We start from the raw sequence: 25,183 nt of genomic DNA, 5'->3' as shown, positions 1-25,183 counted from the left end.
TCTATACGCGTAAAAATCATTAGAACTTGATATTAATTTTTTTAATAAGACGAATAAAACAAAAGGTTTTAGGGTCAAGTTTTTGAAGTTTGAACCAATTATTTTCAATGAGACAAAAAATAAAAACAGAGGGAGTACATGCCAAAGCATAGTCTAATATTTATAAACGAAATCTATACATGAGATTCATGTGTTATGTCGTGTTAGTTTGTGTCTCGTTAGCAAACTCTCTTGATCATACCATTTTTGTTTTTTTATTTGTGAATGGTAAAAATAACGAACCTGAGTGTTAAATCATACTCTCCTTTGATAACAAATTAACAATATAAAACAAATTCATTAACTTTACATTTAACAACTGAATTTATGATCACCATCATATTTTTTTTTTCTTTAACTACATGCTTAAAAATATTTAAATTATTTCAAAATAGAAGGAGTATAATATAATATTTGCTTTAATATTGTTTTTACCAAAATTCGTGCCAGCTCGGTCCATACCCAGCTCAAAAAGCTAGTGAGCTAACTACCTGGGGTTCAATTTGCCCGCCACAATAACACCAAATTTTCCCGGTAAAAAAAAACAAACAACCTGGAAGTTGCGAGTAAGGGTCCCACTTCTCCTTCCATCTTCTCCATTTCTACCATTTTCATAATTCCTCAACATTTTCTCTCTCCTCTTCCTCTTCTCTTGTGTATATCCTCAATTTCTTTGTAAATATATTTCAAATCATTTTCTTCTTCTTCCTGTGAAACTTTCTCTCTCTTTTGACTTTGTTTGACTCCATTTTTAGGGTTTGCTTTTTTCTTCTTTCTCCCCTGTCCCATCTCTTGTTAACAAGTATTCTTTTTCTCTCTTTAATAATTCAAAATTTCCCTTTTTCTGTCTCCTCTAATTATTAAAAGTAATCTGCTTTTTCTTCAAAAAAAAACATAATTTTGATTCATCCCCTTAATACCCACCTTCTGCTTTGATTGGATAATTTCTCCCCTTTCTTCCGGGGATTTCTAGGGTTTTTCTAGGGTTTTGTTTCTTCTTATTTCTAATTTTTGAGCCTTTAATCTCTCTCTCTCCTTTTTTTTTTTTTTTTTTTTGAATAATTATATCATCTGGGTGAAATTATTCTGTTGATCAACAATCAATCAATTACAAAAAATAATTGATGGCATATCAGCCGATTCCGGGTCGACCCGGATCGGGGTCGAGCTCGGGTTCGGGTTTGCCATATTTGAGTTCACAGTTCGGAGATACCACATACACGAAGGTGTTTGTAGGTGGTCTTGCTTGGGAGACTCAGAGCGAGACGATGCGTCGGTATTTCGAGCATTTTGGGGAGATTCTTGAAGCTGTTGTTATCACTGATAAGAATACTGGTCGTTCCAAGGGTTATGGTTTTGTGAGTATTTCTCTATCTTTCTGTATTGTTGTGTTATGATCAAATGTGGCCGATTAAAGTGGGAACGGAGTAAAATTAAGACTTAAATTGGCCAGTATGTATCTTTGTATGTAAAATTTCATGATAAAAGAGTATGATTGTGAAGTGACTGTGGTTGTGTTTTGTGTGCTTCCTATGGAGGGTATAGGTGACTTTTCGGGACCCGGAATCTGCAAGGAGAGCTTGTGCAGACCCAACGCCTATAATTGATGGGCGGCGTGCCAATTGTAATTTAGCTTCACTCGGACGACCTCGACCTGCTCTTTCATTTGGTATTTTTGCTTATTTCTGCATCTTTTGTTGGATATCTTGTGTTGCTTTTACAAAGCATTTCATTTGCTTCTCTCTGCTTCAGCACTATGGTTTATGTTCCAATAAACTTACTCCTATCAGTTGAATTTACTTGGCATGGGGTTTTGAGTTTTGAGCTTCTATGAACCGTGAGAGTCCTCTGTTGGTGGTATCCATATTTGATAGAAATATATATTGTGTTGGGTGGTGATTGAGGTGTGAGTAATTTATTTTTCCTTACGGCCTTCATTGTTTAATCGTTTGCATATTGAACCAGCATCAACTAGCAAGCAAAGAGATAGAGTTTGGTGGACAGGTGAGTGCAGCTGTTGTTAGTGTGGAAAACTATAAACTGGTTGCTTTGACTATCCAGGGACTGACTTTATTATACTTGACAACTTGTTTTGTCCTTGTTTAGCTGAGTTGAAAATTATGTGATAGTTGTGAAATTGTGCTAGAGTATAGTTATATGTAAAACCCATTGCCTAGTTTTGCTTCGCTGTTGTCAGATCACTATGAATAGCAGGCTAGTTAAGTTTGTTGGCCTTCATTAAAATAGTGCTCAAGGTTTTGAAAAGGAAGATTGAGTGATCGATTATATAATATCTGCTTAATATTCTAGATTTATAACACCCTCCCTTCATATTGGTAGGATTTCTATATCTTTACTTTACATACAAATAAGTATTATTTTTCTTTGAGCCGATAAGTGTTGTAATATTCCTTTTTTATATAATGCTCGTGTTAGAATAGTAGACCACACTTTACTTGCTATTACAGCACTGTAGCATTGGCATGGTATACTGGTAGCTTGTTTTGTTGGCAATTATCAGTTGTGTAGATACATCAGAGATCGAAAATGGGAACAAAGAGATTAATGGAAATAGAACGGAAACAAAAGTCTTAGAAGAGTAGGTAACAGATAAGTAAAAATAATAACTTCGTTTAGAATTAATTAATATTTGGTGTGAAATTTCAAGAAGAATTTGTTCTTTACTTACAATCTCTTTCATTGATCATATCCTACTTTATTTTGTGACTGATTCATCACAGCCTTGATCTCATAAGTGGGGTTAGCTTTGTGAACCAAAAGTGATTATTCCGTATAGTTATCTACAAAAATCTTCCTTCTCCATCCCTTACAATCAAATGCCTCATTCTCGTGCAAATCCATATGCTTCATATCCTCCTAACTCCTTCTAACAAGTCATTTTCAATCTCCTTTTCCCTCGTTTAACCCCTCCATGGCCTCACTCTTCCGCTCTTCGTTCTGGTGCACCCTCGGGTCTCCGTCTTACATGCCCACACCAATGTTGGCGATTTTCCCTTAGTTTATCTGCAGTGCCCGCCATACCCACTTTCTTGTGAATAACCTCATATCTCATTCTATCTCTTAGAGCGTTCCCGCACATCTATCTTAACATGCGCATTTCCATAACCTCCATCTTTTCCAGAATGACATGTAGTTCATTTTTTTGGTCGACCCACAAAGCAACCCCCCTCCCCTTTTCAGTCTTTCTCCCTCTCTAGCTCAAGCTTAACATGCAATTGCATTGAACCTCTTCCGGTGAGACTATCTTTTTCATTTGATCGACTGACTTTGACATTCTCCAGAATTAGCTTAGTAGCTAAGACCTATGTGGAATTGTTGACATAGAGTCAAAAGAGAGAAAAGGGTGGCATCATGTTTTAGGGTTCCTTTTTGGGTGGCAAATAAATAATTTGTGTGAGGTACACGTTTGTTCTAAAAATGATTTACTATGGATTCTAGTAATTTTAAAGCATGAAATGTCTTCATTGTCACTCTGGTGTTTTTGGGTGTTTTGAGCTTTTAGGGCCAAGAATTGTATTGAAACTTGGGTGAACCTTTTTTGCATTTGATAGTTGCTCGCTTTCGAAGAGTGGAGGAGTGGGACCATGGAAGGGTTAAATGAGGGAGAGGGAGACCGGAAATGATTTAGTTGGACGGAGTTAGAAAGGATATGAAGTAAATGGATTTGCACGAGGATGAATCATTGGATCGTAAGGGACAGAGGAGGAAGATTCATGTGGATGACTACACGAAATAATCAATTTTGGTTCATGTAGCCGACTCCACTTATGGGATTAAGGCTTTGATTGATTGATAGTTGCCCGCTTTCAAAAGATTTGAAGTGTGTAAAATGATCTTCTATACATTTAGCCTATAATTGATAGGCTGATAGCTACTGATTGTGTAGAAATAAGTACAAGGATATTGATTATTCGACACCATTTATTGTTGAATGTGGCTATTGAGTTTTCACGAGCAAGTAACTTTTAGATGAATTATGGTCTTTTGGGAATACTTTATCTTTTTAGTGTCAGAATTATGCCTTTTTGTTTAAAAGAAGCCAAGAGGATTGAAGTTGAAACTCTTTCCTTGTAAGTTGATCACTATAGGAAAGTATTAGAATGTGCGAGACTTTCAGCCCATAAGTTAGCTAACTAGTGTGTATAAAAATCATTTCAGAGGTTTAAACAAATTCTTTTTGGTTTGCATTTTCGAACAATAATGTGTTTGCCTGGGGTTATCAAATTTTGGAAGCAATTTTAGTTGCAAACAAGGTGGCAGAATATATTAGGAGTTTTTTTTTTTTTTTTTTTTTTTTTTTTTTTTTGGGGGGGGGGGGGTGGGTTAATGTTGAAATTGGATTTATGACCCAGTACGTTAACAGGTTTACAGATAGGCTTTTAAAGTGTAATGGTTTTGGATCACTAGAGACCACAAAATTTAGGATGCCTTTCTATCGTGGTTTATGTAGTTAGTGAAACTTTTTTTGGCATGTTGTGTCTAATATTTTTTTTTTTTTTTTGGGGGGGGGGGGGAGCCAGTTAGGAATTTGTTCCTTTGTTTCTCAATTGCACCTTTTTGTGTTTGAACAATATTTATATAGTAACTTATTTCCCATTTTTTTACATGATGTGATAATAAATTCATTGTTTAAATTGTTGTTGGGTTAATCTCAATGTATATTTCCAAAATATCAAATTTATAGTTTTTCAAATGTGTAATTCAAGTTGTAAATGATCAAAGTAATGTGTTGGCTAGCGTGAAAGTCAAAATGATGAATGTATTGAGAAATAGAAAAAGTATATTGGGTGGTGGTTGTTGACCTATAGGAGGTTAGTGGGTGGTTATAAAAATTTGGAGTATTCTGGTGATCAATTCACTTTGTTTTGTATTATATCTTTAGTTAACGAATGTGCCTACCTGCTCTAGCCTTTTGTGCCCAACTCTAGAAGCCACATTAAACTCATTAAGTCTAATTCCTGTGCCTATAGGGTGATGTATTCATTCTTTTGTCTCATGGGTGGGTCATTTAAACACATTGGGGTTCCTTAAGGGGCGAATTCTATATATCTTTCTTTTTGGGCTTTGGTAATTGAGAAATTCACTAAGAAGTGTATGGGTGAAGGGTTGCTTGGTTTTTTGTGTGGTTTAGAAGGATCTTGTTGAGTATTGTTTTCATGTATACTTCTTTACTATCTTTGTGTATTATAGTATCATGTATTTATTCTTGTGGCTACAAATTTAGGATAATAAAGGCTTTTATTGGTTATTATTTTTATCAGTTTGGGGGTGAGGGGTATGGTAGGGGTAGATTGGTATAAGAGGGATCATGTGTTAACTTACGATTTCGTATGTTGGCCAAAGGAAGAAAGCGGTCTAGGTTTTGGTAGTGTGATGTTGGAATGCATTAGACTTCATCTTTGGAATTTGTCCCTCTGCGGCACCTAAAGGGGATTAGATTTTAGTCTAAACATGAGTTATTGGGATACTTCGCCTTGTAGTGGATTATCCTGTCTATGCTCATGGAAGTCTGTTTCAAAGTAATTCTTTTGGAGTTTTCCTGTTTGAATTTTTAGTGGGGATCCTTAATCTACTGTGGTAATTTGGGAGGATTCTTGTGCCCTCTTTTTCCTTTCTTTATCATAAGTTACAATTCGATCTCACATTTCATAGTCCAAAAGGCCTCTTATTATCATGGAACATGGAATGTAGGATGAAGGAATCAACTTTTGAGGAAATATCTTTGTAGAGCTTGCTTGTTGATTGTTATGGACTTCTGGTAATAGTTTTCATAAGTATTTTTTTCAAACACTAGTTCTAAGCATCAATTTTCTGTGTTTCCAACTTCATTTGGAAGGTGGTGATTCTTATGAAATTCAGGCATTATTTTGGATTTGTCCAACTCTCTTAGTATCTTCTGGTGCAGCGTCCTGATGGAGATTTGTTGCCTAATATTTGTTTTCTGTTAAGAAGTTGCAAAATAGGCTGTCATCTCTTCATTGAGAGGTGTTCTGATGCTTTATGGTTAGTTTTTATTTTTATTTTGATGGGGCATTTTGGTTATGCTCTGTTTTCCGGTGTGCCATATGCAGGTGAATTGGCTTGGTTTTTGGGAGGGGAGAACAACTGAAGTTGCTTTGGAGGTGTGCATTTAAGGATTGATTTGGGGGCTTTGGTTTGAGCCTAATGACTTTCTTCTGTAGTATGACTCATGGGTGGAGGTGTTATGGGATCTTAAAAACTACTTTTATGAATAATAACTGGATAGGTAGGTGGAGGTGTTATGGGATCTTAAAAGCTACTTTTATGAATAATACTTGGATAGGTTGACAACAGTCTTACGAAATGAATAGCGTTTATATCTTCCTGCTTCCATGGCGAGCTTTTAGATATTTTTTGTGCTCATATGGTCTTTGTTTAATGTTATGTGATAGCTATGCTATGCTTGATGTTCTTTTTGTGATACATACCATATAATTTTATTTAATCTAATCTTGTTTATGTCTTTGTTTGATTTTCTTATGGAAACTTCTAATAGGACGATTAAGATCACCTAGCCCCTATATTGGAAATCCACGTGCACCAATGGGAGGTGTTGGCTACCAACAGGCTGTTCCATACAACTACCAGCAAGGATATGTATACAATATGTATGGGTGGGTTATTGCTTATCTATCTATGGCTACTTTCAGCATTGCAGCCTTTTTTGCATGTTTTACTTATAGTGTTGATCACAAAAGAAGAGAGGAGTGAAGTTGGTTGGATTGGCAAGGCATTTGCCTTTCTCCTAGGTCCATTCTACTTATGTTTTGGCTCCTCATTCTCTCCTTCCCTTTGGCAATTTCTACCTAATGGCATTCCTGAGGTAGGACCTCAGAAGGGTGGCCTGCCATGTACCTACCAAAAAAAGTGTCATAAAAGATAGATGAAATAGTCCCTTTTTTTTGGCAGTATAGTAGACCTGTTGTATGTTTCTTTTGTTTTACGCAGATTATAGATTGCGACACTTAGGTTTGCTAATGTATGCTTTCCCATGTTCTCTCAATCTCCTCTCTCATTAGGAAAGTGTGTTGGTAACTTTTTAATTTTTGGACAGGTTTCAGCCATTTGGGCCTGAATATGCGTATGCACAGGTAATCAGGTTTATAAAATGGGTCATAATGAAAGTTTCAATGAATTTATTCAATGATTTGTCTTATCCTTACTCTGATTTTTTTCTACAGGGCCTTTACAACCCTTATATGGGTCAACAGTACCTTCAGCTGTATGGTGTTCCTGGAACACCAGGTGCACCCATGTATCCATATGGACAGTTGGCCCAATCAGTTCAAGGTGGTGGTTACAGCCCTGTGCAGACTTATCCCATGCCAAGCCACCAAGTTGTGCAATTTGGCGGTCCTAGTGTTAATGCTATGACGTCCTCTATTCCCATTCAGTCATCGTACCATCCAGGCAATTTTCTCCCCATTAAAAGTAAATTCTTTGTTTCTACTAGACGTGTTTCATTTGCTTTACACTGTTAGTATTAGTGCTGTATGCTTTTGGTTTTTGGAATGTCTTGTTTTAATGATTACGGGATTCTGATTCCTGAGGCATTGTCATTGGCAGGTTTGGGTCTAGCAAATTGTGCTGAAAATATGTTTGCAAACTTTTCCTTATTTCGCATTTATTATAAAAAAGAATCTTAATTAGTCTTCAGTTTTTTAAATGTAGTTCTGTGGCTTGAACTTTGTATTCTTGGTTGACCAAAGCCTGCTAAGGATTGAGCCCTTGCTAAGAAAATAACTATAAGGGTTAAAACTGCAAAAATAATTAGTGTTACTATTCTGTCTACATTTGAGTATTCTGTTGGTTAAATATGTATATAAGATTTTTCCTTCTGTTGCATGGGCTGATTTTCCCTCATAATTCATAAGAGTTTATATGTTTATTACTATTGCTGGTTGAAATATCTCATCACCTTAGGTGTGTAAGGTGTATTTCTATGATAAACTTGTGTTTGTCTTGTAACTTGTTAGTTGGAAAATGGAGACAAAGAACATTATAAACTTAGCTGTTGGTATCATGATTATAAATATACGGCCAATGCTAAATCAATTTTTAATTTGAAAAGGTCTTCATTTTATCTTGTGCACAGAGTAAAAGTTGTTTTCATCTTTGAGAATCATTAACTGTTCAGGTGGATTCTCTTTTCAGGTGTAGTTTCCCCAGTTCCTGGACAACCTCAATTTATGGTCCCTAGTCATTCTCCTCAGTTCATTCAAAGTAGTGGTTCTGACCAAGCAACTGGGTGAGAAGACTGATTCAGGCGAGAATTGTGGTCTTATATATATGCTTGGCATCTTGGATATTTTAAATCATATACATATATTGACTAAATTTGCTTTGTTGCGTCTGCAGCTATCCTTAGCTTGCAGCGAGAATTGCAGTTCTGCTACTTGATTTGCAGGCTTCAGATCTAGCCTTATCTTTATGCATTCTAGAGGTACACCTTTTTCTCTCCCTATGCATTCAACTTAGCTTTCCTCTAAATAGTATGCCTTTCCTGGGCAGCTGAGTTGCATGAGGCACATCTGTGAGGCATACTCCTATTTCATCCTTTTTTTCTTCTTTGTTTGCTCCTCTTACTCTGTTTATCTCATGCTTCTGCTTGGCTGCTCCTTTATTACCTCGTATTTTATATCTTCTTTAGAAAAGAAGAGAAGGGGGGAGGGGGGGTGGGGGGGGGGGGGGGGAGCAGCAACAGAGCATTTTTGCATAAAATAAAGTAAAAGTACGTAGTTAAACTGGTAAAACTAAGCTTTTGTGCAAGAGTGCATATGGGTCGTGTGATTTTTCCTCAATCTTGATGCCTGGAGATTCTCAACTCACAGACCTTCGCATCCTGTTTAAATCAAGGTGTTATTATCAAAATTTATCATGGGATGTAAAGACCCTTAAAAGGTCCCCCCCCCTCCCTCCCTTTTTTATTTTTTATTTTTTATTTTTGTTTCTGAGCTGCGTTTGCTTTCTCTTCAGATTATTATAATATGGCAAAGATGTATGCTCATATATAATATTTTTGGGCTGTTGGTTCTTATCAATACTATACTTCCAATTTTGCAGGTCTTACATAGTCATGCTCACCAGAAAAGTCAGATTTCTAATTCGCAATACAGCGGAGAAGAATTATGGGAGACAACGGTTTGCTCTTCCTGTATATTTGATGCATCTTTAAACCTTTCATCGTGGTCAGTGCAGTCCTCAACAAGCTGACCACATACTGCATTTAAGTTGCTGGAAAGGTATCCAGTGGCCCTGTAAAAATAAACCATCCTGTACAAAACATACATGTCCATGTTAGAATCAACATATGATTCTTCTGTAGTTTAAGTCCCTCCCTCCCCTTTGCTCCCAGCCAATCTGGGTTGTATAGAATCTCTGGTGTTCATTTACAGCCGTGCATCTAGTCTTAGGAACCAGACTATCATCCATGTCTTGTGCATATATAGCCTCTACTCATTTTATTTTCAGTATAGCATCTGTTATATTATACATTTATACATGTATAATGTTGGAAGCCCAATTTCAAAATATGAAAGAAGGTTAACTCCATTTTGGAGTCTTACTCGTCAAGTTGCAGCTTTGTATCTAATGTGCCATACTGCCACTGAATTCGATGTAGCAGTGGTACAAGTGGCTTTTGGGCATTCTTTTAACGAATCACCAAAATATTCAGCAGCATCACTTGTCCTAGTGATTGTTACAGTGCTCAAGCTCAGGGGAAACCTAGGTTTGAAACTCATCAGGGAAAGGGGAGGTGGCCTAAGAAGCCTAAGACAGTGTTACTAGGAAACTCATAAGGGAAAGGGGAGGTGGGCTAAGAAGCCTAAGATGGTGTTGCTAGGATAACTTTTTTTGTATAATCAGTCTCTTATGTGCTTTTTTGTGATAAGTGTTGCTACAAGCGGAGGTGGGCTAAGATGGCGTTATTAAGGCTAACTTTTTTGTATTATCCCTCTCTTAATTACGGTGCTTTTGTGTGGTGAGTGTTGGTAGCCTTGCTATGCCAAGATTTGGACAAGGGTATCATGTATTATTACATTGTTCGGAATTTTCTTTTGGCATTGTGCTACTAAATAACAACTTACAAAAAAATTCAATTTGGTTAAGGCAACTTAAATAAAAAGTACTACATCTGTTTCATATTTTGTGCAACAAATGAGTTTGCATGGTTTTCTGGGTAAAATTTGTTTGAGTGTTTAGTGTTGAATGGAGAGAAAGCTAATAATGCATGTGAAGAGGAGAGAAAGATAAATGACTACTTAAAAAGAGAACAAAAAAACATTTGTTGCACATAATATGTAGTAATCATTTTTAGTAAATGCTGCATATAATATGAAATGGAGGTATTATTTTAAAGAGAAATCAAACGTTCCTCGAGCCTTCATATAGAGTTTGAACGTTCTCCACTCTTCATCTAAATCAATGGTCAACATTATTTCAATTCTCTTTATTGATAATTTTTTTTTTTAAATGTAGTTTGAGCACGTACTGTACAAAATGACACTATTCATGGTACTGTAAGCTGATCCAAAACTTTCTTTAAGTCCAAATCTTGTAACGCTTTTGCAATCAACCCAAGTTTGCTCATTGAATTAGGCCCAAGACACACTTAGACGCGTATTAAGCCTAGAATAATGATGTTGTTTTAGCATTTAGGTTAAATGAAAATCTCTTGCTGAAGATGTCAAACACAACATAGAAAGATGCACTAGATGATCTAGCGCAACATCTAAAGTTATAGTGTTGCTTGTCACTTAATACTACGACATCTACAACCCTAACATTAATTATTTACCTATAAATAGAGGGTCGTATTAGCCCTTAATAGGGTTTAAGCTCAAAAAAAATCAAAGAATTACACATGAAAAATAGCCTTGTGATTATACTACATTTTTCCTTCTTTTCCTTAAACACTTTTGCCTAATTAGCAATTATACTTTAGACTAATTAATTAGTTTGAAGTTGTTGAAGGTTTTGAAACAAGAAGAAGCCTATAACCAATCTAAAGAACGATCTAGCAAAGGAAAGTGGTTAATTTTAGTGTCTATTGGAATTGAAATTGTTTTATAACCTAATAGGTAGCAATCTTGTTTATTTTAGTGTCTATTTTGATGAATTTGATTATACAAAAAAAATGATAATAAGGACTTTTGTTGCAATGCATTAGTAAAGAGTACGGTCCTGTTCTCTTCACCTTAAAAAAATAATATTAAGTAAAAATAAGTTCAGTTCAGTAAAATTAATTTCGGTTCAGTAAAAATAATTTCAGGTCAGTAAAAATAAGTTCAGTTCAGCAAAATTCTGTTTTATTAAAGAAGAATAATAATAGAAAATCAGTAAAAATAATTTCAGTTCAGTAAAAATAATTTCAGTTCAGCAAAATTAAGGTGAAGAGAAAGGGGCCTAATTATGAATATCATGTTGCATAATAATGAAATTATGAATAAGAAGAGCTAGTAGAAGTTGCGCGCATTAGGGCTAATATAATCCCTCCGAAAGAACGATTTTCTAGTACCCTCTCTCCCAAACCATCTTTGGTTGTAACAAACCTTTGAATGAACAATCCTTCTTAAGGATTGGATGGAAATAATTATCATGCTTCGTATCAAAACTCCCGGATACACTACTAGAGGGAGATACGAACGGGGTTTATGATGCTGTCCCTAAAACTCATTGACAACCCTTTATTTCATAGAATTTATATAGCATGTCTACTTGTCTCATCTCTAAGTCATGTCTTCCAAACAGTAAAGAATTCCAATTTGAACAGAATAAGTGGCATAAGCCTTGGGCAACGAGGGAAGATCTTACGGAACACCCTTCTCACAGTAATGACTCCACTAGTAACTTGTAAATTACATGCACAATTAGGGGTGCTAATCGAGCGATTTGATCACGAGCTGAGGGCTGCTCAACTCTACTTAAAAAACTTTTTACATTTGTTCAACTGATGCTCAGTAAAGTTTCGAGTCAATAAAACATGCTCGACTCGTGTTCGTAAAAGTTTCGAATTGAGTTGATTAGTCCACGATTTGCTCGTTAAAGTTTTGGTCTTTTTAAAATTATAGGCCGAGTTTTGTTCGAGGCTTGACCGAGTCAAGTTCAAGCTCCCTTACTCCATTAGCACCCCTATGCACAATTTTGCTACAACTCATAATGGCGCCAATTTTGTAAAATGTAAATTGACCTATTTTAGAATTTACTAGTATAGTTTCCGTGCGATGCACGGTTTTAAACAAATATATTATGCGATTTATTTATAATACGAAGAAAGAAAATTTTGTATATCGTTAATTTTTCGTGTACATGATAAGTAATTTCTATTATAGCATAGTATTTGTAAAATATTAAAAAATAAATTTCACAAATCACAATGAACACTTTTGAACATTGAAATATTAACATACTAATAAAATAAGAAATCGGTGGGGATAAAGGATAAATCATATAAAATGTTTACTGTATTAGAATATATATATATATAGAGAGAGTGTGTGTGTGGGGATCACGTGAAAACAAGATTAAAATTGAAAACAAGCAGTCTCCACTGTAGATTATAATCTATCACTCACTCCTCATCTTACGGTTCAGATTTTTCCCCCAAATTCAAGCAAAATGATAGCAATTTCTCTATCCTCTTTCATTTGCACGTAACTTTTTCCTCCTTTATTTTCTCTCTCCTACTTTCTCTCTCTTACTTTCCCAATTCTTCTACCAATTTCATGACACTAATTCAAATCTAGCTTCAATTACTTTGATTTTCAACAATTTCTTAGCTCTACAATCTATTATCAAGTAAGTTATTTGTGTTAATTTCACTATTTTGCTTGATTTGAGTACTTAATTTCGTAATTTTTGTTTCACTTTTTCAACCTAATTTAACTCGATTTTGCTGGATTTTGATTCATTTCATTGATTTTGAGTTTTTTTTTTTTTTTTGATTGAAATTGCAGTAAATCGTTGATTAAGCAGACGATAACTCGAATTGAAGTTGTCCGACGAAAACGAAACGCGACGCAGAAGTTTTGGAGGAAAGACATTGTTGATCTGGTTGCTAATGGCCTCGAGAAGAACGCTTATGGAAGAGTGAGTGTGTTTTTCCCTTATTTTTTTAGCTTAACGATTTGAATTTTGATAGTTGTTGATTTTTTTTTAATGTTTATTTGAATTTTTCCATTGTACATATGATGAAAAATGTTGGTGCATCAGAATATTGTATTTTTTTTTTATATATTTTTATTTTGTCGATTAATTTTGACCGAAAAGCATGTTTGCTTGAATTTTTCGAGAGTTGAATTATTCATTTCTATTGAATTTGCAATTTGACTGTCAAAATTTGAGGTGATACTTAGGTCTAAAATTAATCTTCTAATGAGTAAATTAGGTTTGAGTAAATTAGAAAATCATAGGACATGTTTTTATTTTCTTAGTCATAGGAGTACATGTTTAGTATTAATGGCAGGAGCTCCATTAGAAGCCTTGCCTTATAATATGTTGTTGTTCATCTCGTCGTCAAATTGGTGGAGCAATTGGTGGTTGTTGTGTGGGTGTGAGATGCGACTATAACTGATTTACATATGAAAGCCCGAATTTGGTTGTTGGAGTACGAGTCTCAGCTTTTGTCTCGTCGAAAGGTAAATGAAACCTCCAAAGTTGCTTCAATCACGTGGTTGTTTATGTTGCCATTTATTCATCAGATTTGGTTTCTTGTTTTTGCAATTAGAATTTTTATATTCTTTTCCTATTAATTGCTACAATTGATGGTGTTTGCTTCGGTTGTTGCTCGTGGTGTGGTTCGGGAGTTGCTGCAGCTCGGATTGGTGTTTGGTCAGTGGCGCAGCGGCCGAGATTTGGTACAGTGGCGAGCTAATGGTTGCAGGTGGTTGTGCGATTGGAGGTGGAGCTACTTGAGTGATAGCCTGATAGGCTTACATATATTTTGGCATGTGGTGACATAGGAGTAGTTATCTTATTTTTATATATAGTGAACTTTGGGTAAACGGTTGTAACCTTGTTTCTATATATAGTGACCTTTGTGGCTTTGTGTATATATCATCAAAATAGTTATACTTTAATATAGTTAGGTTTTTTTTTTTTTTTTTTTTTTAGTGACCTCTGGGTAAATGGTGTCAAATTGATATAAATATCCCAAGTTTATACATAGCTACCTTATTTTTGTATATAATGTCCTAAGCATCATGGATACGTTGTAAAATTTGTTTCAGTCAGCTTATTTTTGTATATAGCAATTTTTATGTAAATGTTGTTAGAGTTGATATAGTTACCTAATTTTTATATACAGTGACCTTTATGTAAATGGAGTAAAAAATTCAAAGTCAATATAATTACCTTATTTCTGTACATAGTGACCTCTATGTAAATGGAGTCAACAACTCAAAGTCGATATGGTTATCTTATTTTTGTACATAGTGACCTTTATGTAAAAATAATGACATCATATATATATATATATATATATATATATATATATATATATATATATATATATATATATATATATATATATATAAACCAAATGAAATTTTTTAAAAAAATAATGACATCATCAAAGCAAATTGGCGGGAAATTTTTTTATGTCAAAGTGACGTGTGTACAATTTGGAAAGGGCATGGTGTCAACAATGTTTTGTTTTAGTATTAGTTAATAGATTTCTAATTTCACAAAACAAACAAACAAAAAAAAAAATATTCATATACTACGGTATGGTATGTTCTTAGGGATGGCAATCTAGTCCGGATCCAACCCTACTCCGCCCCGATGCGAGGTAAAATATCCGCTCTGAGTCCGAGAAAAAAGTAATCCGAGTTCGACTCCGTTAAAATAATCCGACTCCGAGTCGGAGAAGGGCCGGAGTCGGATCCTACAAAAAATCCGAGAAAAAAATCCGACTCCGACAAATGTCCAAGTTTAACGGATTATCCGACTCCGACTCTAATAGATAGTAGATTTTTGTATGGGTCATGGTGGCATTGGGTGTGGGTTGTAAAGGCCCAAATAGCCCAACATCTCAAAGTATATTGAATAATGAAAAAAAAAATTCGGAGTCGGGTCGGATCGGAGGTCGGATATTAAAGTCGGAGTCGGAGTCAGATGTCGGAGTCGAAGTTGGATGTCGGATTTAACCTCCGACTTCCTGTCGGGTCGGAGTCGGATTTAGCATAATCCGCTCCGAGTCCGACCCGTTGCCATCCCTATATGTTCTATGTTGTTCATGTGTGGGAAAATTACGGCAACAATAACTGAAACATAAAAGGCAACCGAGAAGTGACGACTGATTCATCTGTGTTAATGGAGGTCCCAACACCCACAACCACTACCACCACCGCCGCCACCTCTGACACCGCCATCACCACCTCTGCGCCGACAAAGACCGACCCCTCTCCACCGCCGGAGACAATTCCTCCGCTTTCCGATCCCAAAAAGTCACCGGATTTCGTCACCGTCCCCAGCTATTCCAGTAACCCTTTTTTCCTGGTTCAACTTTCTTTTTGATTTTTATTCTATTTTTTTGATTGAAAATTGAAAATAAAAAAGAACCCATTATTGATTAACAGGTTGGTTCAAATGGAATGAGATTGACGATTGCGAGGTGCGGCATATGCCGGAGTTCTTCGAGGGGAATTCACCATCAAAGAACCCTAATGTTTACAAGTATTACAGAAATGCCATTGTTAGCAATTTCAGGTCTAACCCTTCTAAGAAGCTCACTTTCACTGAGGTCAGGAGGTGGCTTGTCGGAGATGTGGGGTCTATTCGCCGCGTCTTTGATTTTCTTGACACGTGGGGTCTCATCAATTACTCTCCGCCTTCCGGTAAGCCGCCTTTTAAGTGGGAGGACAAGGAGAAAGAGAAGGAGAAGGACCGAGAACCCGCCGCTGTACCATCTGCTGCTACTGCTGGGAATTCCATTATTCGGAAATCTAACAAAATGTGCAGTGGTTGTAAAGTTGCTTGCACTATTGCTTGCTTTGTTTGTGATAAGGTATACTTTTACTCTATTACCATCTTTTTGTTTACTTGAAGTAAATTAACATAGTGTAGGAATGTAAAATTGATTGTCACATTGGGTTTTATCAGGGTTTATGAGATGATGGTGTTGGACTCGTTTTATAATTAAGGGCGTGTTTAGTTTCACCTTCTAGATATTGGTAGAATGGCAGGGAGGGAGAGTGATGATCATGGTTGACTGTTACAAAAGATTAAATCTTGATTCAGTTAACAGACTCCTTCATTACAATTAAGGGGGCGTTTGGTATAGTAATTTTAGAGGTAGGAAACGGATTTAAATAAGTATTTCCATTTCTAGTTGTTTGGTATGAGTTAAAAGTAACAAATACCGTTTTCAAAGGGTAACAAAATCCCCTAATTTGTTACCCTTGACAAACTAGTGAAAACAAAATACATTTCCTTAATCACAATCTACTTAAAATGTTTCCATTCCATTAGAATACATTAGAATACCAAACATATAGTAAAGGTAACGTTTAACATTACCCTCCCCCCCCCCCCTTTTATTTAAATCGTTTCCATTCCATTTACAGTGTTTATACCAAACACCCCCTAAGTCTCTAATGTTGTTGTTGTAGTATGTGGAGTTTGTGACTTGATACTTTCGTGTCTGTTAAAGAGGATCTCCTGTGGGCTGCGGTTGTGACTTGTGAATGTGTGTGTGTGACTTGTGAGGCAGTGATCCAAACAGAGTTGTGTGTGCACCTTTCTTGCTTTCCCCTCTAGGATTTCTAAAAGCTTTGATTCATCAACTTCCATGCTGGTTTAATTGCCATCCCTCTAATGCACTAACGAGTATGACCTGTTTGGTAAATGCCTAAATGGTATGGAGAGATGGAAATGATAATATGTGTGTGTATATGTATACTCTGTACAATATTTTAAAAAACGTCTTATGCCAGTTTTCATGGTAGTGCTACAACACCCAATCATCTCCTCCTTCACAACTCACGCCAACATCTTGTTTCCATTTTTTCTTATGCGGGCCGGGGTGGGGGAGTTATGCCTTGGTCTGCAGGTGATGGAGGATTGGAGGTTTCACAGATTTTAGATGAGACTGACAATGGAAATAGATATGGAAACTGAGATAGGTTGATTTTCATGGACCAGGGGAATGGGGAGAATTTGTTGGAGGATGAATAAGTTTGGCTTGGCTGGGGAAAGCAGTTTTGAAATTAGGGGGATGGTGATATAATTTAAAATTTCTAACTGATTTGACTTGTTTGGTAGCCGGTTATATAAAGCGCCAAAAGTGGTAATGGGAATGAACTGAAGTGTAATTTGACCAGCAAATTAACATCCTATTGTCCAAAGTAATCAAATCGCATCCTCTAACTTGTGTTTTTCTTCTTAAGTGTCCATTACCACCAAGTATAACTCCCAACTACTTTTGGATAGTGATGAAAATTTGATAAGAAGATGAAATACCATGGAGTGAACTAGCATTACCTTGGGAATGAACATTGATTTTTCTTACAAAGTTATACACAAATTCATTCTCATTCCCACCATTAGTTACCACTTCCTAAACTGGCCATAAATATTTGATTAAGGGAGCTCTTGTAGTTATTAGTTGAGCTTTGTGCTAGTAACTTAGATAAGGTAAAAAGTAACTTAGATAAATATTGGCTCTTTTTGTCTATCATCATCTTTAGAAAAGGGTTTGCCTTCATTTTTTAGTTTGCTTCTTATATTAGTAGGTTTATTACCCAGGAATATTACAATTACTTCACAGTAGCTAAGAAATATTTATCTTTGTTGGGCAGCATGACCTGGTGCTCTGTGCAAGGTGCTATGTTCGTGGCAATTACCAAGTTGGTGTTAATTCTTCAGAATTTAGACGGGTTGAGATTAGTGAACCAGTGAAGACCGACTGGACTGATAAAGAAACTTTACAATTGTTGGAAGCCGTTATGCATTATCGTGATGACTGGAAGCGTGTGGCTGAACATGTTGGTGGTAGAACTGAGAAAGAATGTATTGCTCGTTTTATCAAGCTTTCTTTTTGGGAAAAATTTGCAGAGCCTGCAGGTATGGGCGAGGAAGAAAGCATGTCAAGTAAGGGCCAAGTGGATGCTGAATCTGGTACAGAACCCCCTGCAAAGAAATTGTATCTTTCACCACTTGCTGATGCTAGCAACCCAATAATGGCTCAGGTAACAATTCCTATGTGGCTGAACTTTTTGTTAGGTATTCATGGAATTAGCATTGCTCTGTTAAGTTTAAGCACCTTGAAGATTTGACAGAAAATTGTGACCCTCCAACAATATTTTTGATCCTAGTCACTGCACTATTCTTGTTTTAGGCTGCATTTTTGTCAGCTTTGGCTGGTATTGAGGTTTCAGAAGCTACTGCTACAGCAGCAGTGGCAACTCTATATAACACAGACCGTCTAATAAGCAGCAGCAGGGGCAGTGGTCAATTGCAGGTCCATTCAATGAAAGTGCAAGGTATTGTCTACCATCTTACTGTGAATGTATTACAGCTTGTACGCTTTCTTATCATACTTTTGACTCATAAGCTGGTGTTACTGCTTGATTACCTGTCAATTTTGGTCCTACATAGACGATGCAGTTGTAGTTCTTAATGTTTCTTGGGACGTCGTGGTTTAATTTCTTCTTATTTTTCTGTTTAATGATCTCAAATTTTAGTTTTTTTGCCTGTTTGTTCCAGATAATGGTTCTACATTTTGTTTAAAGTGTCGTAGTTAATTTATAATTTAGACCTTTTAATAAGCTAGAGGTTTGTGTGACCATTATTATAAGTATGTTTAAGAATTCTCTGTTAATTAATTACATTGGCTTAGAGAAGTTAACAGTTTGGTAATTTAGTTTCATGTTGATCTTACTAGTATGAACTATGAAGAATACACTGTGGCACTCGCACTGTGCTTGATAGGGTTATGTGTATTCTATTATTCTGTATGCTCATTTAACATAATATTCTATTTAAGATTTGGTTATCATTTTCTGTGTGCTGTGGTCATTGAGTTAGTGTTCTTAGTTGTAACGTGTGTTACACACATTTGTGATCCAGATCCTCCTATTGAAGCCAGTGGTGGCATAATTTGTACTCCAGAGGAAGCTCGTGTAGAGGCAGAGTCCTTGCTTAAGCAGGAAGAAGATGAGTTTTTAAAGTCAATAACTGTCATTATCGAAGATAAGGTTGGTATTCAGATTGGCATAGACTCGCTATAAACTTTATTTTACATGTAATGACTTGATTGTTGTTGGATTTCCTTATAGATGAAAGTGATCCAAGATAAGATAGATCGTTTTGAAGAAAAGGATTTACAATTGGAAAGGGAAGGCATCAGTTGCAGCAAATGAAGCACCAGCTTTTTATAGATAAGCTCACTCTTTTATTTAACAAAGCTACTGCTTCTAAATCTGCAGAAAATGTTACAGAAGAGATTGTGAGAACAGAATTGCCTTCATCTAAATAGCTCAGTCATTTTGTGTAGTTGCAATTTGTAAAATTCGTCCAAGCCATGGTAGCTTATTGTTTCTTGCAGTTTAAAGTAGATGAATATGTTACTTGTAATTTAGGACTCGTTTGAATTTCGCTCTTATATTGAGTAGAAACATTAGTAAGTGTTGTACACTTGGAGCCTTCTCTTATGTGAAATGAAGTGATCAGGCTAATTTTGTTGGCCACAGTACAGTCAATTAAATAACTATGGACTCGAAAAGAATCCCCTCCCACCCCCCTAAAGACCCTGAGTTCCTGACTATCTTGTTTTTAATTTTTTATGACTGTTTTTTTCAAGTTGATGTTACGAGTTAGCTAGGTAAATATACGTATAGTAGTACTTTGTTTAAGGCATTTTGAGTTCACCAAAATGAAATGGCAAGTATTGGCAACATGAGTATGGACTTCATGTCAATAAAATAAAATAGAAGTTATTAGGTAGTTATCCCAAGACCTAAAACCGTGAAGTAATATACTAATATATACTCGTATTTTATTTGCAACAAAAGAGTATTTTATGAAGAGATAATAATTTTACTTGTAACACATTACTTTGGCACACATTTTAAGAAAAATATCTTCGGCAAATGGAAAAATTAATTGACAAAATTATACCAACACTGACAACAAGAAAGTGATAAATTGCTACAGTTTAATATTTTACAGCTTGGACGAGATTATCTCCGAACAGATAAAGCCGCAACCTTGGTACTATGATGTCATTATGTGTGAGCTTGATCCAATAAACGGCCCTTTTGGTTTTGATCCCCATGTCCAAATCAAGTCTTCATACACATTAGACTCCAGCTGTGCTTCCATTGGATCCAGGCCTCAAACTTTGCTTCTTAATTCTTATGCATGTTTTGGGCTGCATTTTTGTCAGTTTTGGCTGGTATTGAGGTTTCAGAAGCTAATGCTATAGACCAATAGTAGCAGTATCAACTCTATATGACATAGATTGTCTAACAAGTAGGGGGCAGTGGTCAGCTGCAGGCCCGTTCGATGTAAGTGCAAGATGTTGTCTACCTTCTTAATGTGAACACATTACAACATGTACACTTTCTTATTATTCCCTTTGTCCCATAGTATAGTGCCCCTTTCGCTTCAAAACAAAAAGGATTTTGATAGCCATTTTATAGTTAAGCACAAAGGGATCATGTTAAATACAGCTATTTTATTTATATTATATTATATTCAGCAGAAGAATTGATTTAGTTTCATACATAAACAAAAAAGGAAAAAAAAACTCAGCATAACTGATCTGTTGTCTGACAAACAGTGTGATAGTTTCTACCTGTGTGAGCGGCAACATTATGCAGCATAGCCAGTTGAATAATATACTCACAATTGGATGATTATTTTTAACCTCAAAATTGATGAATATATACAGTAAGATTATTTAAGAAAGAGCACAAACACCTTTTCCTGTACTAGGCTAATGACAGCATCAGTTACTGCTTAGGAAGACTCTCTTCCATCAGCCTAATCTAAATGATTGGACAGCCTGCAAAGAAGATAAAAGCCGAAAGATTTAGCAAATAAGACAGTTTGTTTAGAGTAGCAATAGCTGAATTAAGGTTGATGGGTTCATTAGTATTTTATTTGACATACCTTTTCAATCTCGGATCCAAATTTATCAGATTCTTCTTCCAGAAACTGCAATATAAGTAAAAAATATACTGATAACTTTAGCTTCTTAGTAATTTAATTAACATCAGGTGCCTGAATTTTTTTCAGATGAACAAATCTAAGCAAAGTTTACCTGGCCAGTAACTGTGTACAGCCTGTTATACCAGCCATTGTTCGCCATCCCTATTGCAGAGTAGATGTGCCGGCGACTTTCCCCAGGATTTTGGAGCGTGTACTCAATATAATAAAGTCCTGGCCGGTTCAAAAGGACAATAGGTTTTAAATGTTACAATTTACTCCATATACAAATGTACTTGGCTTATTTGTGAAAAACTCGAGTATGTAGTCCTTATCTATACTGGTTGGTCCTCGTTTGAACTGATTTTTCTTGAACATATTTTATACAATGAAATTAACAGAGCCCTATTCTAGTTTACACCAATAAATAAGGGAGAAAAACAAACTAGTTACCGCGTTTAGCTTTACAATCTATGAGTTTTGCTGCGATCCCAGGAGGCCTCTTCCAACTTCTGTCCAATCCATTAACCTGATCATTTGTGGAAAATTCAGATATACCATTAATTTTAGCATATGAATGACAATGGAATATGTTCAAGTGGTGAGTTTTCGGCGGTTACCAGACTTTCTGCAAAAGCATCTACATTGCCAAAAGACTCCAATTTTGTAAAATCGGGACCAATTCCAGTGATCACCACACTGACTGCAGAAGTAGTTCATCAGGAAGATTAGATATATGCTCACATTCGTGTAATTATTTTACGAAATAGTTTCGCAGAATGATATGCTAGTATGCTACCATTTGAAGTAGAAGTCTCTTCAGGATAAAATGCTGTAATGGATTTGATTCCATCTGTCTCCCCAGCTCCAACTTGCCATTCTGAATGGTAATTCAAGCACTTATCAATAAAACTGTGTATTTGTGATCAAGTTTATGATGTTGAACGCGCTTAAACTGTGCTGTTGAATGACAGTATTTACCTTGAGGGATAGAAATCTTGTACTTGTTAACATCGTCAGAGTAGATGCGAAAGTCTGCAGGAACATCTGAAATAACATCCAAAGGCAAATACATAGAAGTATAAATAGATTCATGAATGTTATTGAATTATTATCAGACATAAAAGGGTTGTGTTATTTTCCTCACCATCAAGTGCTAGAGCAGGTGAAGAAACAGCAGCAGTGCCAACTTGAAAAATTGCAGAGAAAGCCATCTGAAGTATTACTTCTCTTCTTCTGGTGCTGCTACTGTCAGTTTCATGTTCTGTCACTGCGGTTTGTCGAGTATTTGGGAGAGAGCAGAAGACAACAGACTGCTTTCTAGTTATAAAGCTTAGCCTGCCTGTAAATATGCCATCAAGTGACTTTGTTTATGATTGCAAATTTGGTAGTGTAATCAATAAAATGCAAAAAAGGGATGTATGTTTAGGACCTGAAGTTCGAATACGAGCAGCGAGGGGCAAGGAAGCAGAGGGAGTGCGCAGCCGGAGCAACGAAGCAGTGGCTGTGCTCCCTGTGGCTGTTGGAGCAGCTGCCATCATCATTCTGACTAATTAAGTAATTCTCTCAGGCAGCCTCTTTTGTGTAGGATATCATATTTCTTGGTTGGTCCATCATATGCCCATTTGCTGATTTGCGCTTTGTGGTGAGCATCAAAATGTGGCCCACTTTCAAAGTAATCGATCTTTAAATTTTAGGAAGATAATACAAGTGATTGACTCAATTTATCCTCAGATTAACTAAATAATAGTAATTTTTTTTTTTCTAATAATAACAAATTAAGTAGAAAAATGTGATTTTTCAAAGTGTATAAAAAAAATAGCAAAATGGATGTAACTTAAAAATAAAGTATGAACATTTTTAATCATGTTAAATTGATCAAAATAGCTGTTTTTAGATTTTATTAATGGGCTCTACTAGTTATTGTAGCATTTTGAAAGTGCCATGGCTTAGGGTATTTTTTATTTTTCTCATGGGCATTATTTTTTTTTTTTTTATTTTTTTTTTTTTGCCTATGAGGGAGATCAGGGGCAGAATCAAGGGGGGCTAGGTAGGCCATGTGTAATACCTCGTGTTTTTATATGTATTTTAATTAAAATAAGTATTTTGAGAAGTATTTAATTAAATTGAATTGTTTTATTTAAAGTATTTTAATTAGATATTTTAAATAAGTTTGGAAATATTTATAAAAGGAAGAAGGGGAAGCAGCGGGGTTTAGGGTTTAGGGAGAGGCTAAGGATCGCGATGGCCGGGGAAGGAGCATGTTGCCGTCGCCGGTGGGTGTTGCCGCAATAAGGGAGAAGGGGAGGTGGTTGTGCGATAAGGGTGAAGTTTTTTTTTTTTTTTTTTAATTTAATTTTCTTTTTTTTTTAAATATTGACACGTGTGAAAAAAAAATTCTAACTCACAAATGTCAACCGGTTGCAGGTCATTTGGGGGTGATAAAAATTAATTAGGTGCAAAATTGGGAGTGATAGGGAATAAACTGAAGTTGAGATTAATATCGGCGGATGGAGCAAAGTTGGGATTAATGGTAGCAATTTATAAGTTGTGCAATGAGAGAATAAAAATTACTTCTCGAAGAAATAAATAAAAACTTCGTATATATATGATCTTGGACCTCTTAACGTAAAATTTATGGTTATGCCACTGAGTGTGATTAGGGGATTTTGCTCCCACCAATCAGAATGCGCCACGTGGGCCAATCAGATCCTGCCAAGTGTCCCCCAGTTGGACCTCTCAAGGCTTGCCACGTGGCACACACTTATTCGTCCACCCTGGACCTATTATGTCATGACACGTGGCATACTCCATGCCTAATGGAGAAGTCGGCCACCTAGGCCCAACTTCCGAGGGAAGCCCAATCAGCCCAACGTTAACCTAAACCTAGGATTGGCACGTTTCCCGAGGTTATAAATACCTCCCTTAATCCTCATTAAGGGGGATTACGCAGATTACACACATTAAACACTCTCACCTAGAGAGACCCAATCACTTTAATTTCCGCATTAATTACTCCTTAATCAAGTACTAACTTGACCGTCGGAGGCGGGTCTCCGATCATCCGGAGCATCCGTTTGTTTTGCAGGTACAGGCGTCCGGTTCCAGTCTCGGAATTGTAACTCTCCCGCAGGACATCAGAAAACCCCGAAACATTTTTGGCGCCGTCTGTGGGGAGAGTACTTCTGAGATGGCATCCACGTTTGTACCGGCTCCTGAAGAGAGACGTCCCCTGGACGACCCTCTAATTCAGTCGGACCACGATACTGAGAATGAATTTGAAGTTGAAGCTCACACAGCTTCAGACGGGACCCTAAGGGCCCGACGTACCCGTCATACCGAAAGGAGGGAACGGGAACATCTTCAAACTGGAAGTGAGCCAGCAGGCGCACCGCCTGTTCGGCAGCAGCCGACTGATGGGTCTGCTCCCATCACAAGGAACGAACTCATGACCTTCATGAGGGACTTCAAGGGAGAAATTCAAGAGTTGATCAACAAGAAGCCGCCTGCTCTGGACAAGGAGCAGTCGGCTATGAAACCCTCCACTTCACGGAAGAGGAAGCCGGTTCAAGGGCGAGAGGCGACCCCTCATCCTAAATCTAGGAAGTGGGAGCCGCCTGCCCTTGATTTCACAAAATACCGTTTTCCTACTACAGGAAAGAGGAAACCTGTTTGTCATATTCAGGCGGACGGGTCAAGGAAAACATACACAGATGCTCGGCTACTGCTAGAGCAGAAGAAGAGTGACCGATTGTCAGAGTCGGCCTCTACTTCAAACTTCCAAGACAGTCTGCGCAATACCTCGATGAGGCATACTCAGTCGTATCATGAAAGTCAGTCAGGCGGCACCTCCCGTCAGTCCGGCTTTCATAGCGACCAGGCGGTACCAAACTTACCGTTTGTACCGCAACAACAATTTTTTTTGCAGCCACCTCCGTTTGGTGGGCATGCA

At 36.6% G+C, this 25,183-nt stretch overlaps 3 protein-coding genes and 1 long non-coding RNA gene across 11 annotated transcripts; 3 read left to right on the top strand and 1 right to left on the bottom strand.

Moving 5' to 3' along the window:
* Positions 1 to 513: 513 nt before the first annotated feature.
* On the top strand, positions 514 to 9,654 carry LOC110685549 (RNA-binding protein 38). 8 transcript variants are annotated; one of them, XM_021862092.1, is made up of 9 exons: positions 514 to 1,397; positions 1,585 to 1,708; positions 2,005 to 2,043; positions 6,578 to 6,689; positions 7,136 to 7,172; positions 7,263 to 7,512; positions 8,236 to 8,329; positions 8,440 to 8,524; positions 9,145 to 9,654. In XM_021862092.1, exons 1-8 carry the CDS (start codon positions 1,164 to 1,166, stop codon positions 8,447 to 8,449), a joined length of 900 nt encoding a protein of 299 aa, XP_021717784.1. In that variant the 5' UTR covers positions 514 to 1,163; the 3' UTR covers positions 8,450 to 8,524; positions 9,145 to 9,654. The 8 variants fall into 8 exon arrangements, with proteins under 8 accessions (XP_021717784.1, XP_021717785.1, XP_021717781.1 ...); XM_021862093.1 differs by having other exon boundaries at positions 523 to 1,397; positions 6,578 to 6,695; positions 7,263 to 7,491; XM_021862089.1 differs by having other exon boundaries at positions 525 to 1,397; positions 6,578 to 6,695.
* A 3,020-nt stretch (positions 9,655 to 12,674) lies between these two features.
* LOC110685548 lies at positions 12,675 to 14,345 on the top strand. The gene is made up of 3 exons (XR_002504090.1): positions 12,675 to 12,879; positions 13,038 to 13,170; positions 13,896 to 14,345. It is a non-coding gene; the product is annotated as an uncharacterized LOC110685548 (long non-coding RNA).
* Positions 14,346 to 15,309: 964 nt separating this feature from the next.
* On the top strand, positions 15,310 to 19,781 carry LOC110685545 (SWI/SNF complex subunit SWI3B). The gene is given in 7 exon segments (XM_021862087.1): positions 15,310 to 15,562; positions 15,660 to 16,087; positions 17,880 to 18,269; positions 18,419 to 18,563; positions 19,150 to 19,277; positions 19,359 to 19,419; positions 19,422 to 19,781. Coding segments are annotated over 7 exon segments (1,458 nt in total). The 5' UTR covers positions 15,310 to 15,393; the 3' UTR covers positions 19,559 to 19,781.
* Positions 19,782 to 20,741: 960 nt separating this feature from the next.
* On the bottom strand, positions 20,742 to 22,833 carry LOC110685547 (psbP domain-containing protein 3, chloroplastic-like). Its single transcript, XM_021862088.1, has 9 exons — positions 22,664 to 22,833; positions 22,379 to 22,573; positions 22,213 to 22,278; positions 22,031 to 22,111; positions 21,852 to 21,934; positions 21,685 to 21,760; positions 21,347 to 21,465; positions 21,196 to 21,240; positions 20,742 to 21,088 (listed from the first exon to the last, which is right to left on the bottom strand). Exons 1-9 carry the CDS (start codon positions 22,773 to 22,775, stop codon positions 21,062 to 21,064), a joined length of 804 nt encoding a protein of 267 aa, XP_021717780.1. The 5' UTR covers positions 22,776 to 22,833; the 3' UTR covers positions 20,742 to 21,061.
* Positions 22,834 to 25,183: the final 2,350 nt, after the last annotated feature.

This window comes from Chenopodium quinoa, unplaced genomic scaffold (genome assembly GCF_001683475.1).
Source record: "Chenopodium quinoa cultivar QQ74 unplaced genomic scaffold, ASM168347v1, whole genome shotgun sequence".
Classification (NCBI taxonomy): domain Eukaryota; kingdom Viridiplantae; phylum Streptophyta; class Magnoliopsida; order Caryophyllales; family Amaranthaceae; genus Chenopodium; species Chenopodium quinoa.
The sequence above is the reverse complement of the archived record's forward strand: the minus strand, read 5'-3'. Positions and strand labels throughout refer to the sequence as shown.

Coding starts and splice junctions, on each gene's coding strand:
- LOC110685549 (XM_021862089.1), top strand. CDS start 1,164: ATGGCATATCAGCCGATTCCGGGTCGACCCGGATCGGGGTCGAGCTCG. Junction 1,709..2,004: donor TCGACCTGCTCTTTCATTTG/GTATTTTTGCTT, acceptor ATATTGAACCAG/CATCAACTAGCAAGCAAAGA. Junction 6,696..7,135: donor TATGTATACAATATGTATGG/GTGGGTTATTGC, acceptor ATTTTTGGACAG/GTTTCAGCCATTTGGGCCTG.
- LOC110685547 (XM_021862088.1), bottom strand. CDS start 22,775: ATGATGATGGCAGCTGCTCCAACAGCCACAGGGAGCACAGCCACTGCT. Junction 21,935..22,030: donor AGAGACTTCTACTTCAAATG/GTAGCATACTAG, acceptor CTACTTCTGCAG/TCAGTGTGGTGATCACTGGA. Junction 21,241..21,346: donor TGTACACAGTTACTGGCCAG/GTAAACTTTGCT, acceptor CTTATATTGCAG/TTTCTGGAAGAAGAATCTGA.